At 44.7% G+C, this 15222-nt stretch overlaps 1 protein-coding gene and 1 pseudogene across 1 annotated transcript in view; both read right to left on the reverse strand.

Annotated features, from left to right (window-relative positions):
- Positions 1 to 2609: 2609 nt before the first annotated feature.
- On the reverse strand, positions 2610 to 4992 carry LOC132424580 (histone H2A.Z pseudogene; annotated as a pseudogene).
- Positions 4993 to 8554: 3562 nt separating this feature from the next.
- Positions 8555 to 15222, reverse strand: part of IFNGR2 (interferon gamma receptor 2) — a 35294-nt gene continuing 28626 nt past the window's right edge. The window contains exons 5-7 of the mRNA XM_060010378.1: positions 13635 to 13794; positions 13068 to 13225; positions 8555 to 9944 (exon numbers count right to left, since the gene is read on the reverse strand). Of these exons, the coding sequence (XP_059866361.1) occupies positions 9762 to 9944; positions 13068 to 13225; positions 13635 to 13794 (501 nt within the window). The 3' untranslated portion in view covers positions 8555 to 9761. The remainder of the gene's footprint in view (positions 9945 to 13067; positions 13226 to 13634; positions 13795 to 15222) is intronic.

Raw genomic sequence — 15222 nt, forward strand, 5'->3', positions numbered from 1 at the left:
TCAAAAAGAGACATGCACCACAATGTTCATTGCAGCACTATTTACAATAGCCAGGTCATGGAACCAACCTAAATGTCCATGGACAGATGAATGGATAAAGAAGATGTGGCACGTTTATACAATGGAATATTACTCAGCCATAAAAAGCAACAAAATTGAGTTATTTGTAGTGAGGTGGATGGACCTAGAGACTGTCATACAGAGTGAAGTAAGTCAGAAAGAGAAAAACAAATACCGTATGTTAACGCATATATATGGAATCTTAAAAAAAAATGGTACTGCTGAACCTAGTTGCAGGGCAGGAATAAAGAGGTAGACATAGAGAATGGACTTGATGATATGGGGTGGGAGGGCGAGGCTGGGGTGAAGTGAGAGTAGCATTGACATACACACTACTGAATGTAAAATAGTTGGCTTGTGGGAAGCAGCAGCATAGCACAGGGAGATTGCTTTGCGATGACCTAGAGGGGTGGGACAGGGAGGGTGGGAGGGAGGCTCGAGCGGCAGGGGATATGGGGACATGTGTATGCATATGGCTGATTCGCTTTCTTGTGCAACAGAAACTAACTCGGTATTGTGAAGCAATTATACTCCAATAAAGATGTATTAAAAAAAAAACCAAAACAAGAAACCCCCCCAAACTGCAAAGGATATTATTGGAACAATTGGAGACACTTGAATATAACTGTGTATTGGATAACTAGTAAAAAGAAAAAAACAAACCTTGTTTAATATAGTTGATTCATAAGCTTGAGCTCCAAGCAGCACTATAACATATGCCCCAAGGAAGCTTCTAACTCATGCATTTTTTCCGTAAGGCCCATTCCAGTCTTGGGGGTCATTTTACACAGTGAAATCAGTAACAAGACATAAAAATGTGAAAAAGGTGGCACAAAATAGGCTGTGGAAAGGACACATTACGGCATGAGAGCTGAAACAAGAAGGCAGAGCTTCATCTCGTTCCACCTCAGCTGGGGGATCTGTGGGACAGGCGACCTCAATTACCACTCAAAGCATATCTGAAAATGACCAGGGCGTGCCACGAGTATTGACTTGGGAGTTACAAATAAATGTTTTATCGAGGAAGTGAACTTGCAAATAATGAAGTTCGACCGCAGTTTATAAAGAACTCTGATTGACCTGATCTTCCTTTAGCATAGCATTTTTTCATCACCATTCCTGTCATGGTCCATCATTTCTTTCCTCATTTAATACTCTGCCATCAGCTAAATCTTCCCACTGGAGGGCCCTATTTCGTCATGTCATTTTTCTGCTCAATGCTGATTGCTAACTTGTATTGAGAACTTTCTATGTGCTGTGTATTGTCTCATTCCATCCTCACAATTGGAGGTAGGAACTTTTATCTGGAGAGGTGAAGTGACTTGCCCATGGATCGGAATCACAGCTCAGGCCCTTTCTTCCTGAGGGCGAAGTCCTGCTCTTCTCACAGTCAGCATTTCCCGAGCAGCCCTAGAACCTTGGTGTTGCTTTAGGAAAAAGTGTGCGCTGGTCAGAGAACCTTGGGAGACCCTTGGCTGAACTAGGTTAAAACATTTTTTTCCTGTAAAGTTTTTTTCTTAGAGCTTTTTATACACTATGTCTTGTATGTTTTCAGGAAGGGAGTGTCAATTCTATGGTGTTTTCCATCCTTGAGTCCTGGAAATTTATCTCCTGGAACATGTTGAGAAATAAAATTTGGGGAAACTGCTGCTCTGGTGACTTTAGAAGAATAGATAGAATGCAGGGAATTAAAAGGAGAGGGAAACTTAGGTGTGGATGTTGTGATCTTGGGAAAAGCCAGTGGCCAGCTTGACATGCAGAATAGAAAAGATGAGGATGGAGAGAGGAGGAAGAGTATTTCCAGTTGCATTGTTACTGGAGATTTCTGGTGTTGGAGCTGGGATTCTTGGGGGACTATAAATTCAGGTTGATTTGCTTTTCCCTAATTCTGCCACTGCTATTTATTAGCTATGTGACCCCCGAGGCTGTTTGTCTCTCTGTAAGTGTGGTTTAAGAATTAACATGAGGGAATGCCTCGTGGTGCCTGGGAACAGTAAGTGATCAATAAAGCTGGGTCCTTCTTTCCCTGGTGGCTTTGCCTGCAGTGGTTTTTCCTTCCTCATTTGATGGCTTTTTGGCCTTTTGTCACAAGGTGGCATGCCACGTTAAAAAGAATCTGGAGTCGGTTGGTTTTTGTTTTGAACCTGCCAGTACTTTTTTTTTTTTTTTTGGTAGCAGATTTAACACAGCTTAAGTCATTTTACATAGGGTTTTAATTTTTTAATTTTTAAACATTTATTTTGTTTTATTTTATTTTGGGGGGGGGATATGACCTTTATTGAGCTTATCCACCGGAGTGGAAATAATGTCAGTACAAAACCCAATGTTTGTTACTGTAACTTCTACATCACAATTAAAATCCAAACAGTTTTTTAAAAACAGTCATCTCAATCAAAACCCACTACTTCAGAATCAATAGCTTCTTTGAAGCCACAGTAACACTTAAATATGGTTAAGCCTAGAATGCAGAAATTTGGTTGATTGGAAAACTAATTAAACTTCCAACTTGCTCAAACAGAATTACAAAAAGGCAAAATTGTGTTTTTCACAGAGATACAGTCCACTGGAATCACCAGCACTGGACAGCTGTTAGAGTATGTGGAGTCCTGAGATAATAAGGAATCCAGGCATCCTTTAGACAGTCTTCTGTTGTCCTTTCTTCCCAGAGATTTGTGGATGTGTGGAATGACACCACCACCAGCAATCGTAGTCTTGATGAGAGAGTCCAAGTCTTCATCTCCACGAATAGCAAGTTGCAAGCGACGAGGGGTAACACGCTTTACCTTCTGGTCTTTTGATGCATTTCCTGCCAATTCAGGTACCTCCACGGTAAGGTACTCCAGAATGGCTGCGCTGTACACAGCGGCAGTCGCACTCACACGTCCATGGCTGGTCGCCCTAGATTTCAGGTGTCCATGAATACGGCCCACCGTATTTCCTCTCTGCGAGCGGGAAACCGCCTTTGTCTTGGCCTTTCTGGAGTCCTTCCCAGCCTTGCCGCCAGCCATTTCGAATTCTGCTGAAGCTCAAACAAGCAAGGCAGAGAAAGTACTAGTCAGACACCCAGCGAGAACCTGCCGCCTACGGCTTCGTCGCGCCACGATTCAAACTGCTATGTAGGGTTTTTAGATGATAGTATATGCCTCTTCAATTCTTTAAGCTGCAGCAAATAGGATATTTTAAATTTCTACATGTCAGTGTGGCAGGGCAAACCTTCTAGACCCCCATGGATAATGACAGTGCGGAGATCACCAGATCTTTGATTTAGGAGCACCTTGTCCAGGTGACAAAAAGGGATTCAGTATGAGGCTAAGTGTATTTACTTCCTGTTATGAAAGTTATCAACGTAGAGATTGAATAACTTTATTTTGAAATAACTTCAGACTTACAGGAAAGTTACAAAAATAACTCAGAGAATTCCTGTATAAACTTTAGATTCCCCAAAGGTTGACATTTTACCGCACTTGCTTTAGTCTATTTTTTTTCTGAGACCTTTGACAATATGCTGCAGACAGGATGGCTCTTTACCCTTGAATAGTTCCGTGTATATTTCCCCAAATCACAACTGCTGTACAATACCAAAATCAGGAAGTTAACGTTGATACAGCACTAAGCACTTCATTCAAATTTTGCCAAGTGCCCCACTAGTATGATTTATAGTAAAGAAAAATAAGTTATTTTCAGTTCCAGAATCCAGTCCGTGATCACACATTGCATTTAGTTGTCATGGCCCTTTAATGGCTCTTAACTTTGGACAACTTCAACCTTTGTCATTCATGACTAGGTTTTCTTTTTCTTTAAATACATTTATTTATTTGTTTGTTTTTATTTTTGGCTGTGTTGGGTCTTCATTGCTGTGGACTTTCTCTAGTTGCGGCGAGCAGGGGCTACTCTTCGTTGCAGTGTGTGGGCTTCTCATTGTTGTGGCTTCTCTTGTTGCGGAACACGGGCTCTAGGTGCACGGGCTTCAGTGGTTGTGGCACGCGGACTCAGTAGTTGTGGCTTGCGAGCTCTAGAGCACAGGCTCAGTAGTTGTGGCACACGGGCTTAGTTGCTCTGTGGCATGTGGGATCTTCCTGGACCAGGGCTCGAACCTGTGTCCCCTGCATTGGCAGGTGGATTCTTAGCCACTGTGCCACCAGGGAAGCCCATGACTAGGTATTTTTGAAGAATGCAGACCAGCTGTTGTGTAGAATGCCCCTCAATTTTGGTTTGTCTGATGTCCCATCAGGAGTAGATTCTGGTTATACAGTTTGGGCAGGAATAACACAGAGCTTATGTTTTCAGGACATCAAAGCAAGCACACATCTGTCCCAGTACTGGTGATTTTAACTTTGCCTGCCTTAATGCCCAAGGTGGTGTCCACCAGGTATCTCCACTATAAAGTAGCTATTTTTCTCCTTTATAATTATTAAAGTACCTTGTGTGGAGAGAGACTGATTAATAAGTCAAACAGAACATGTTCGTTGTAATTTTTACTAACAGCAGTATGTAGACTTGAACTAAAGTGGCCCTGTGATATGACAGAGGAGATATACAATTTGTGTGTAACAAATTATAATCTTTACATATATAAATGCTTCTTGTCTGGTTGAAGAAAAACCCAGATGTGGGGGGAGGGGGAGTATATAACCTTATCCTGAAATCTGCCTGTTTTCAGTCTCTTCCATCCCAGTGTCTCTTGGACCAGAGCACTGAGCTTTCATTTTATACAAAATTTGTGACATTATTTCATCAAATTTTATTTTATTTATTTATTTTGGCTGCCCTGCATGGCTTGCGGGATCTTAGTTCTCCGACCAGCAATCGAACCCGTGCCCCCTGCAGGGGAGGCTCGGAGTCCTAACCACTGGACTGCCAGGGAATTCCCATTATTTCATTATGAAAAGGAATATTCTCTAGAAAATCGCTGGAAAACAGAGTAAAAAGAAATTCATGTTACCATCTAAAGTCTACTAGTGGCTTTTTGGTGTGTAATAAGTTTTAAAACTGATTTTGCAAGTTAGCATGGAAACCTTACCATTAATTTTTTTTTTTTTTTTTTTTTTTTTTTTTTGCGGTACGCGGGCCTCTCACTGCCGTGGCCTCTCCCGTTGCGGAGCACAGGCTCCGGACGCGCAGGCTCAGCGGCCATGGCTCACGGGCCCAGCCACTCCGCGGCATGTGGCATCTTCCCGGACCGGGGCAGAACCCGTGTCCCCTGCATCGGCAGGCGGACTCTCAACCACCGCGCCACCAGGGAAGCCCCCTTACCATTAATTTTGACAGTTTTTCATGAGGAAATTCTAAATCTCAAAGGAACCAAATACATTTGTATTCTGTGTATGTAAATGACACCCCTGGGGTTGTGCAGTGCACAACCTGTACAAACGTACACATGGCCGTAACTATTGGTGCTGTGTTCATCTTTTAGTTGTAGCATGGGGCTGGCCACTTGAGAAGTGTTTGGGGTAGCTGGAGTTACACACAGTCATACTAAGGTTCACAGCAACACTTCAGAAAGCAGCTAGTAAAGAAGCATATCGGTTTAATTGGTTAATTGAATTTTATGCCAGGCCCTTTACTTGCCCATTGGCAAGGGCCTCAGAGTCCTATGTGGACTCATCAGCTCTTGGAGGGCTTAGGCCTTCTCTCATTCTCTCAACTACAAAAAGTACACTTATTATCTACAGGGACGATATCAAATAGTTCTATTCATTTGAATGCAAAAGTGAAACAAGTCCAATTCATATTTATTATAAATTGTTTTTCACAGCACTATTTAATTACAAGGGAAAAGTAGTTAATGTCTTTTGCAAGTGATTATGTTTTAACCAGGGGTATGTACGTAAAGAAACCCTGGGGGGGGTCTGCCTCCCCCCTTTCTTTAATAAATGGGGGGCCTGGAGAAGCCACTGCTGCCTGTATTTCATTATCGGTTTGAAATTTTAGGTGGCATCTCAGTCTTCCTAGAGTGTTGGCAAATGGCACTGACCAGATCCCTCCCCGGAGCCAAGTGCTGCTCCAAGTATCCACTCTGACCAGCTTCTGTGCCCCCCCGAGGCAGCTGGCCATCTTCCCTCAGCACAAGCTGGAAGCAAGGAGGAAGAGGTCACTTTTACTGTATCCCCATCAGAGAGCTGTTGCTTCTTAGTAGAGCCTGTGAGCATTGAGGAGTGGGAGGTCTGACTGCTCCACGGGGAGATGCCTGTGTGGATTCGAACTCTCACCAAACAGTTGGGACGGTTTAGGATGTTCTCGCCTAAAATACAGGCTTTCTGGCATAAAGCAAAGTTATTTTGGAGGGCCCTGGGGCACCTTAGGGATACACAGTTGTTTCCCAGTAGTTGAAAGCAGCATAACTTGTGACTATGCAGACTTCTAAAAAACACTATGGACAGAGATAAGTGATGGTAAATGAAATAAAAGTCACAAAGGCAGATGCCCCAATCACGGGCTAGGACCTGTGCCGTTCTCCACGCTGGTAGTTTCTGGTGAGAGGGCAGCAGCAGTTTCTCCAGTTACAGTACACCAGCCAGTGACCTACAGATATGGAGACAGTCTCCCTTCTCTGACCCTATCCCTCCTCCAACTCCCCCCTGGGGGCCTCCCCTCTCCACCGCCATGTCCCTCAGCTCCTCGCCCTGCTGGCCTTGGCACCATCCAGAACAAGAGGGTTTCACCCAGCAGCTTCCTGTCCCAGGGCGCTGAAGTTGTCTGCAATCTGCAAGCTGAGCGCTGCAGAACCCCCAGGGGGCGCTATTCACACTGAGGCGCAGGAGATGGCATGTTCACTTAAAAAGAAAATTCGTGGCACAAATCAAAGTGTCTTGAAAGATGGGTGTCTTATCTAATTCACATAACGGTACATTATGGAGTGGCAGCGTCCTTGATCCAACTCACCCATCATCTCTGGGTGACCTGTTATTGATGTAGGGCCTACTTTCCTCCATTGATCTTCATACTCCTAAATTGTATCCAGGGTACATAGTCCATAATGCGCTTTATAGAATACATGCAAGAATCAAATACCCCTCCTCCCGTATAATATATGAACCTTGAATTAAACAGTCTCGGTATCAAATGGGGTGTTGTAGGGACCTTCTGTAACTGTATAAACCTAAATAATGGAAGTGAGTCTGTTTTCTCCTATACAATGAACACTGCATTGTACAGATCAGGGGTCATCAAACTCTTTCTGTAAGCGTTCAGGTAGTAAATATTTTAGGCTTTGTAGGCAAACAGTCTCTTGCAACTACTCAATTCTGCCTTGCAGTGCAAAAGCAGCCATGGGGTCCCAATAAAAGTTTACTTACGGACACTCAAATGTAAATTTCATATACTTTTCATGTGTGATGAAATATTATTCTTCTTTTGATTTTTTCAACCATTTAAAGATGTAAAAACTATTTTTAGCTTACAGCCTGTACAAAAACAGGGAGCAGGCTGGATTTGGCAGCAAACTGGGCGGCAGTTTGCCCTGTTATAGGTAATTTATAGACTTTTTCCAGCTCAAACATGATTATGTACTTAGCTTGACTAGAAATTAATGTCCCAAGTTAGTATAAGTATTAATCCCATTGCTTAGTCATTTATTTGACAAAGTAGAACCAGGTGTTTCTTTTCGGAAAATACTATTAAAAAGGAGTATCTTACTTGCTCAAATAATTCCTGTCCTTTCTCCCTGGGGCTGGATAACAGGCCAGCCCCATGCCCCCTGGGGATGCTTACTGAGGAAGGATGGCGCGGGCCTGAGAGGAGAAGCACGGTTGGACGCTTGGTGAACCCAGTTGGGTGTCAGTGTAGCCCCTCCCCTATAAAGCAATAACCTTGTAGAGTTTGGCCCTTGAGTGGCACCTGGAAATAGTGCTGACCCTGGGCTTGGGCTCTGAGTCTGTCACTCACTGAAGCTGCTGCCTGCAATTAAGAAGGGCCTTTCTGAGCCTGAACCCCAGTCTGCCCCAGGACACTGGACTGATTCCACCCTGAACCCAGTTCAGCCTTATCGGAATCTGGTCCCCACGGCCAGCCTGCTTGCCCCCGACTAGCTGGCACCTCCTTTTATGGAGGGTGGCACAGAAGAGCTTATTCCTAACAGAGCTGATCTGTCCCCCTTTCTGCTGGGTTCAAACTCTTAACCAGTTCTCTTCCTGCTGTATACATGTCCTCCTCTCCTCGCTGGGCTGCTTCGTGTGGCCCAACAGAGGAAGCTCTTCTATCTTACATTTCCTAAATGATTTGAGGGAGGTCTTTACCATTTCCCTCTACTAACTCTTTCTCCAAACCTGTCCCAACTCAAGGTGCACCTAATCAACAGACATCTCACAAGGGGACTCGCCTGGGGGTGGGTGGGTGTCCTTTTCTCTCATGTCACCCTGGATGGAAGGGTGCACAATGATTGGTTAGAAAGTCAGCCCAAGAGCCAATTCCTCACCAGAGGCACAGGGCCCCAACAGAGACACAGAAGGTGGTTCCATCGACCGGTGCTGGAAGCTTCATGTACCTCCTGTCAGCATCGCCTCTTCCCACTGTCAAGGTTAGGCTGCCAGTAGGGGCTTCTTTCTCAAGCAACCTTACGGCAACATGTCACTTTGTGTGCGTGTTGGAGGGGAGGAGTGAAGCTACGCATCCATCTCCTAAACGTTAAGAGTCATATATATGGATTTTATTTTTTAGAATATATTTCCTTTTATTTATTTATTTGGCTGTGCCGGGTCTTAGTTGTGGCACGCAGGATCTTTTAGTTGCGGCATGTGGGATGAAGTTCCCTGACCAGGGATCGAACCCAGGCCCCCCTGCATTGGGAGCGTGGAGTCTTAACCACTGGACCACCAGGGAAGCCCCCATATAAATGGACTTTTAATTAATATCCTCTGAACAAAATAACCCATCAGTACTTGCATCATCAGAAGACTTGCAGGCCCAGTGGCCATCACTATTGCCCATTGCCTAATTCTCTTTACATGCCTTGCTCAACACGTGTGACATATCACGTACAAATGCAGCGCTGATGCAGCTTCTGAGAATCCCCTTCCTAACTTTTCGAGGAATCAAGTGACACAGGTCAAAATTTCTTGCTGTGTGACCATGAGGCCTCTGGGTAGCTCTACTGGGTGTTATTTAAGAAAACAAAAATTTAGATATAGTCATTTTTAAAAGTTGAAACTTTGCAGAAAATAGACCAAAATAAAGAAGGTGAAGAGGAAAAACTTCACAGACTTTTAAAAAGTTAACTATACAGTCTTTTACTTCTAGCTTGAAAAGAAAAAAATGACCCTTAAATTAATAGGAAACTATTTACAGGATTAATCACATTTTAAGCCAGGACACTCAGTGTCCCTTGTTACAGGGAGAGGCTGGGACAGCTTAGGTGACCTGCCCAAGGGGCCCAAGCTCCTTGCCATAGCCAGGAGAGGACCCCGTCTCCTGACCGCCTGGCCCCACCCACAATGTACAAAATATCAGAGGGGTGCCACAGCCATTTTGATAACAAATAATTATGGGCCTTTTTAGTGTTTAAGAGAAACCTTAATTTTTTTGGTATGTAGAATCAGTCTAGAAACTTGTAGGATTTAGGAAATTCTTAGTTTAAAAAAAAGTAAGTTTTTCTCTCCCACAGGACCCAGGACCTCTCCCCAGGCACCCCCGGGTCTTTTCATGACAGGAATAAGGAGTCGTGGGCTCCATCAAGTCCTGACAGGCACATCCGCAGCTTCACTGTCTCAGGGTCCTCCTTCCACGGGCTGGTGGCTTGGATCCGTGCTTTGGTTCAAAGTGTTTTGGAGAATGTCTTCTTGCTTATTCTCTGGAAACGACACGATGGACACAGAGTCCCAGGCATCATCCTTTGGTGAGCTGTCCTTGTCCAAGGCGTCTAAGATGGGCTGAGCTGGATCCTTTAAATACTTGAAAAGGTTGAACACCATTATCATAATTTGTTTATCAGTTCCAAATACCAGAACTTCATACTTTAGTTTTAGTTGGCATAATCCTATTTCATTCAGGTATAACTTCCAATTCTGTCCACCAACGAAGTAACTTCTAAAACCGGACCCCTGTTCACCCCCCATCTCAATAACTCACACGAATCCAAGGGCCAACCCAGGGAATACTCTGAAAGCACGAAAGGGCAGCGTAACTCAGGAAAAGCAAGTTCTGACTTGCTGCACTGGATGAGGGCTTGTGGATTATCAATCCTAAAATGTCTCTGGAATTCTAACTTTTCAGGGAAGGAGGAAATGGAGCCTCTTGTTCAACTACCATGGGGGCAAAGAGGGAAAGTTCACGAGCATTTTTCTCAGCCACTCCACCCACTGGTTGGTTCTACTTCACACAACACACGGGGTGCAGAGGATCTGTGCTATGCAGCCCTGGGCGAACCAGAAAGTGCAGGTCCTCAAGGCAAAGTGCCGGTCCACAGGCCTTAACTTGCCCTGGCCCTCCTGCCTTGGCTCTGCGCTTAGCCATCAATTACCAAGTTACCAAGAACCAACTGCCTGGCTCTTGGAAATGCTGAAAGATACTGAAATACGGTCAGCTTAGAGCTGGCTGATGAGAAGACGAATAACCACGAATCACGCGCACTTGTGAAACCTCAAAAATATAAGTGAAACCTGATTCATTATTCTCATGTAACTTCAGTGACCTTTGATATAGACTTTTCACACTTTCTCAGAAAAGTGAACCGAAACACTTTATGTTTTAGATTCAAGCACCAAAGGAACAACTAGTACTAAATTCACTTACTAGGGTCCTGCTGCTAGTTCTGTGAGACGGAGTTATTTGTTTGTTTGTTTTTTAAATTTTTTGCCTGTGCCACGTGGAATGCGGGATCTTAGTTCCCTGTCCAGGGATTGAACCTGTGCCCTCTGCAGTGGAAGCTCAGAGCCTTAACCACTGGACCACCAGGAAAGTCCCGAGACAGAAATTATTGATGCAAGTAAAATTCTGAGTTGAGAGCTGTTACGTTGTGACAGTATTAACCAGGGAAGGTTTTTTTTGTGTGGTTTTTTTTTGTGGTAAGAACACCTAACATGAGTTCTACCTTCTTCACACAGTTTTAAGTGCACAACACAGTACTACCTACAGGCACAATGTTGTACAGCAGAAACCAGAACTTATTCATCTTGCATAACTGAAACTTCATACCATTTGAAAGCAACTCCCCGCTCCCCCTGCCGCCTGGCCCCTGGTAACCACTGTGCTACTCTCTGCTTCTATGAGTTTGACTATTATTCTATTTAGATTCTTGATAGAAGTGGAATCCTGCAGCATTTGTATGGAGGTTCCAGTAGGGAATTTAACATGTGCTTCGCATAACGTCTGTGTACTTTAAACACCTCATGACAGATGAAGGGAAACAAGTGACTATAGCTCTTTCTAGAAGCACCACTCTGTCTTTACAGACTAGCTACAACAACATAAGGTTCTGTTTCCAGTACTTTGACCCTGATCTTACTGCAGAATGATGAACCCCCAGAAGCAAATGGTTCCAAATATGCTTGTATCAGCTAGCTTCTGATCCCAAGAACGTCCCGGCTGTCTCCTCAGAGGGCCTGGTTCCCTCGCAGAGCCTCAGGGGGTCGCTGGAGCTGGGCAGGAAAACAGGACTTTCCATAAGACCTACCCACTCCACTTTTCTTTCTTAAATCCTTTAAAATACTAGTAACATCCCCTGTGTACTCGGCGTGCAAGGCTTTGAACTCACGGCTCTGGGTGTTTACTCTAGAATCCTCCTGCCTGCACACTGTCTGACCCAAAGCTCATGCTCTTGACTGCTGTCCCCACTGGTCCATGTCCCCTCCAGCCAGGCTCCAAAAGCCCGGGACTCTCGTGTTGTCTCCAGAGGGACCTACTGCGGCCGATCTCCTGTCCGGGCCAGACCAGGCCACCTTTTGGCCAACCTCGTGCCATTAAAAAAATTTTAAAAAAAATTTTTACTTTATTTAACTAATTAATTAATTAATGTATTTGGCTGTGCCGGGTCTTAGTTGCCGCATGTGGGATCTTCGTGGCGGCATGTGGGATCTAGGTCCCTGAACCCGGGGGATTTAACCCTGACCCCCTGCATTGGGAGTGCCGAGTCTTAGCCACTGGACCACCAGGGAAGTTGCCCCCCAATTTTTTTTTAATTGTGGTAAAATACACATAACATAAAATTTACCATCTTAACCATTTTTAAGTGTACAGCTCAGTAGTGTAAAGTCTATTCACATTGTTGGGCAATGATCACCACCATCTGTCTCTAGAACTTTTTAATTAATTAATTTATTTATTTGGCTGTGCCGGGTCTTAGTTGCAGCATGTGGGATCTAGTTCCCTGACCAGGGATTGAACCCGGGCCCCCTGCATTGGGAGTGTGGAGTCTTAACCACTGGACCACCAGGGAAGTCCCTAGAACATTTTTCATTTTGCAAAACTGAAACTGTCCCCGTTAAACACTCACTGCCCATTTCCTCCCTCCCTCCGGACCCTGGCAACCACTATTCTACATTCTGGTTCTGTGAATGTGAGTACTCTAAGCACCTCATATAAGTGGAATCATGTAGTATTTGTCTTTTTGTGACTAATTTATTTCCCTTATCATAATGTCCTCAAGGTTCATCCATGTTGTAGCATGTCTCAGAATTCCCTTCCTTTTTAAGGCTGAGTAATATTCCATTCATATGTATACACCACATCTCTCTCTTGTTTTTCTGGCTGCACCTGTGGCTTGCAGGATCGTAGTTCCCTGACCAGGGATTGAACCCGAGGCCAGAGCAGTGAAAGCGCCGAGTCGTAACCACTGGACTGCCAGGGAACTCCCACCACATTTTATTTATACATTCATCTGTCGATGGACACTTGGGTTGTTTCTACCTTTTGGCCGTTGTGAATAATGCTGCTATGAACATGGGTGTACAAAGAACCAAGTGCTGCTTTTAACACAAATCTCAGTGTCATGGCTTTGTCCACTGCTCTACTCTTAGGCGTTACCAGGGGGGCATGAAAGGCTGACATGTCACCCTTTTAAATGTGTACACACATACCTCTTCTATTTGTGATGGGATGCTTGGTGCAGAGTGAAACCAGTATTTAACCAGGCCTCTGTATTTCAGTACCAGGAAGAGACAGGCCCCCACCAGCACTGACAGCAACAAAAAGGTTCCCATAGAGATCAGGATGACTTGTTGAAGCTTGGTAGCGGCTAAACAGGTGACATAAAAGTGAACAAGATGACCATCCTACATACGATACAAACATCGGGTAATTTCTTAGCCACCACTGCAATAAATAGAGTTCTCGGCCACCACTGCAATAAATAGAGTTCCAGTAAACTGGATGGATACTGCCCCTCCTCCACCCAGCCCTGTATGCTTTAATTAATAGCTAGTAAAGGCAAGCCTAAAACAAAGCAAGTGTTAGCTGTCTGGCAGCTCTTGCTACTGGAGACTTCAGCACGAGCTTGTTATGTCTACAGTGAAGTGCTGTCCTAGCCCCTTCTCTCTGGGTCTCCGCACTCTCACCACCCTCCACCTAATAAGGAATCCCTGATTGCACTATTTTAGGAGTGTTCTGTTCCCATCTCAGAAAGGACTTAAGAAAGCATACATTACCATCCACTGTTGTTTCGGAGCAAGATATGTTGCTTAAATGCCCAGGTCTAGAGATGTTTTCTTTTGCCAAAAACAGTTCTGCCTTGAGTTGGAAACAGTATACTCTTAAGGGTTTTAAATCATTCAACGTGATGAAGTTGCTCCTGACACGGTGTGTCACCTACGTAAAATACACCAAGAACCACACCTGAAAATCACCCACATAGATATGGTCAAGCCCCTTCCATCTTCTCCAATGTTTCCTCAAATATCACGCTGAACACAATAACCAAAGAAGAAGGTAATTCTGTTTCTAAACAAACAATACCAATTTTATATGTATCACATATGCTTATAGCAGACAAATTTTATATGTGAAAATTGGTGAGGAACGTCAAGAAAGATGCTGATGGCATTAGAGCTGTGTTTCTGGCTGTGAGGTCCGAGGGCCCAACCGAAGCCCCATCACAGCAATGGAGGGTCCAAAGCTGGAATTTAGCAAATCCCAGTTTCTAGGACGAAATTTTCTCCTTTCAAATGAACATTTTGTATTTCATGGTTAATCTCATCTAGATACTTGAAGTTAGTCAACAAATAAAGGAAAAAAGTCATTCTAGGAGATAATGTTCCTTTGGTTCCCAATCTGCTTCTGGTTTTCACTGAAATGTGCTGACTCCTTTTATAGTTTTGGTCAAAATGATCTGAGTGATTTATGTCATCAGGAAAGAGTTGGGTCCCAAATTCTTAGCGGATTCTGTCCCCTCCTTCCCTCCCTGCTGCTACCCTCCCTCGGGTCTTGTCACCTCCACATGGTCAGTCAATGGTTCCTCACTCTCACCTCAGACAAACTGTCACTGTTCCACAGGGAAAGGAGAAAAAAACCCACTATATTACGGCTATATAGGATTTCTCATAAAGGACTGCTTTCATTTTTTTTTTTTTTTGTCTGCTGTGGGTCTTCGTTGCTGCGTGCGGGCTTTCTCTAGTTGCGGCGGGCGGGGTCTACTCTTTGCGCGGTGCGCGGGCTTCTCATTGCGGTGGCTTCTCTTGTTGCGGAGCGTGGGCTCTAGGCGTGCGGGCTTCAGTAGTTGCGGTGTGTGGCCTCTGTAGCTCCGAGGTATGCATGTGGGACCTTCCCGGACCAGGGATCGAACCTGTGTCCTCTGCATTGACAGGCGGATTTTTTTTTTTTTGCGGTAGGCGGGCCTCTCACTGTTGTGGCCTCTCCCGTTGCGGAGCACAGGCTCCAGACGCGCAGGTTCAGCGGCCATGGCTCACGGGCCTAGCCGCTCCGCGGCATGTGGGATCTTCCCGGACCGGGGCACGAACCTGTGTCCCCTGCATCGGCAGGCGGACTCTCAACCACTGCGCCACCAGGGAAGCCCCAGGACTGCTTTCTGATTTTGAGATACTACAGTAGAATATACTATAGCCATTTGAAATGGTGGAATATCACACACACTCCGGAACGTGGAGGTGAAGCTGCTTACATATGTTGACTGAAAAAAGGCAGATTTTTCAACAGTATATAGAACATCATCTTATTATTTATTTATTTATTTGGCCACGCTGCGGGACCTAAGTTCCCCGACCAGGGATTGAGCCCGCG

Source organism: Delphinus delphis, chromosome 4 (genome assembly GCF_949987515.2).
Source record: "Delphinus delphis chromosome 4, mDelDel1.2, whole genome shotgun sequence".
Lineage (NCBI taxonomy): Eukaryota > Metazoa > Chordata > Mammalia > Artiodactyla > Delphinidae > Delphinus > Delphinus delphis.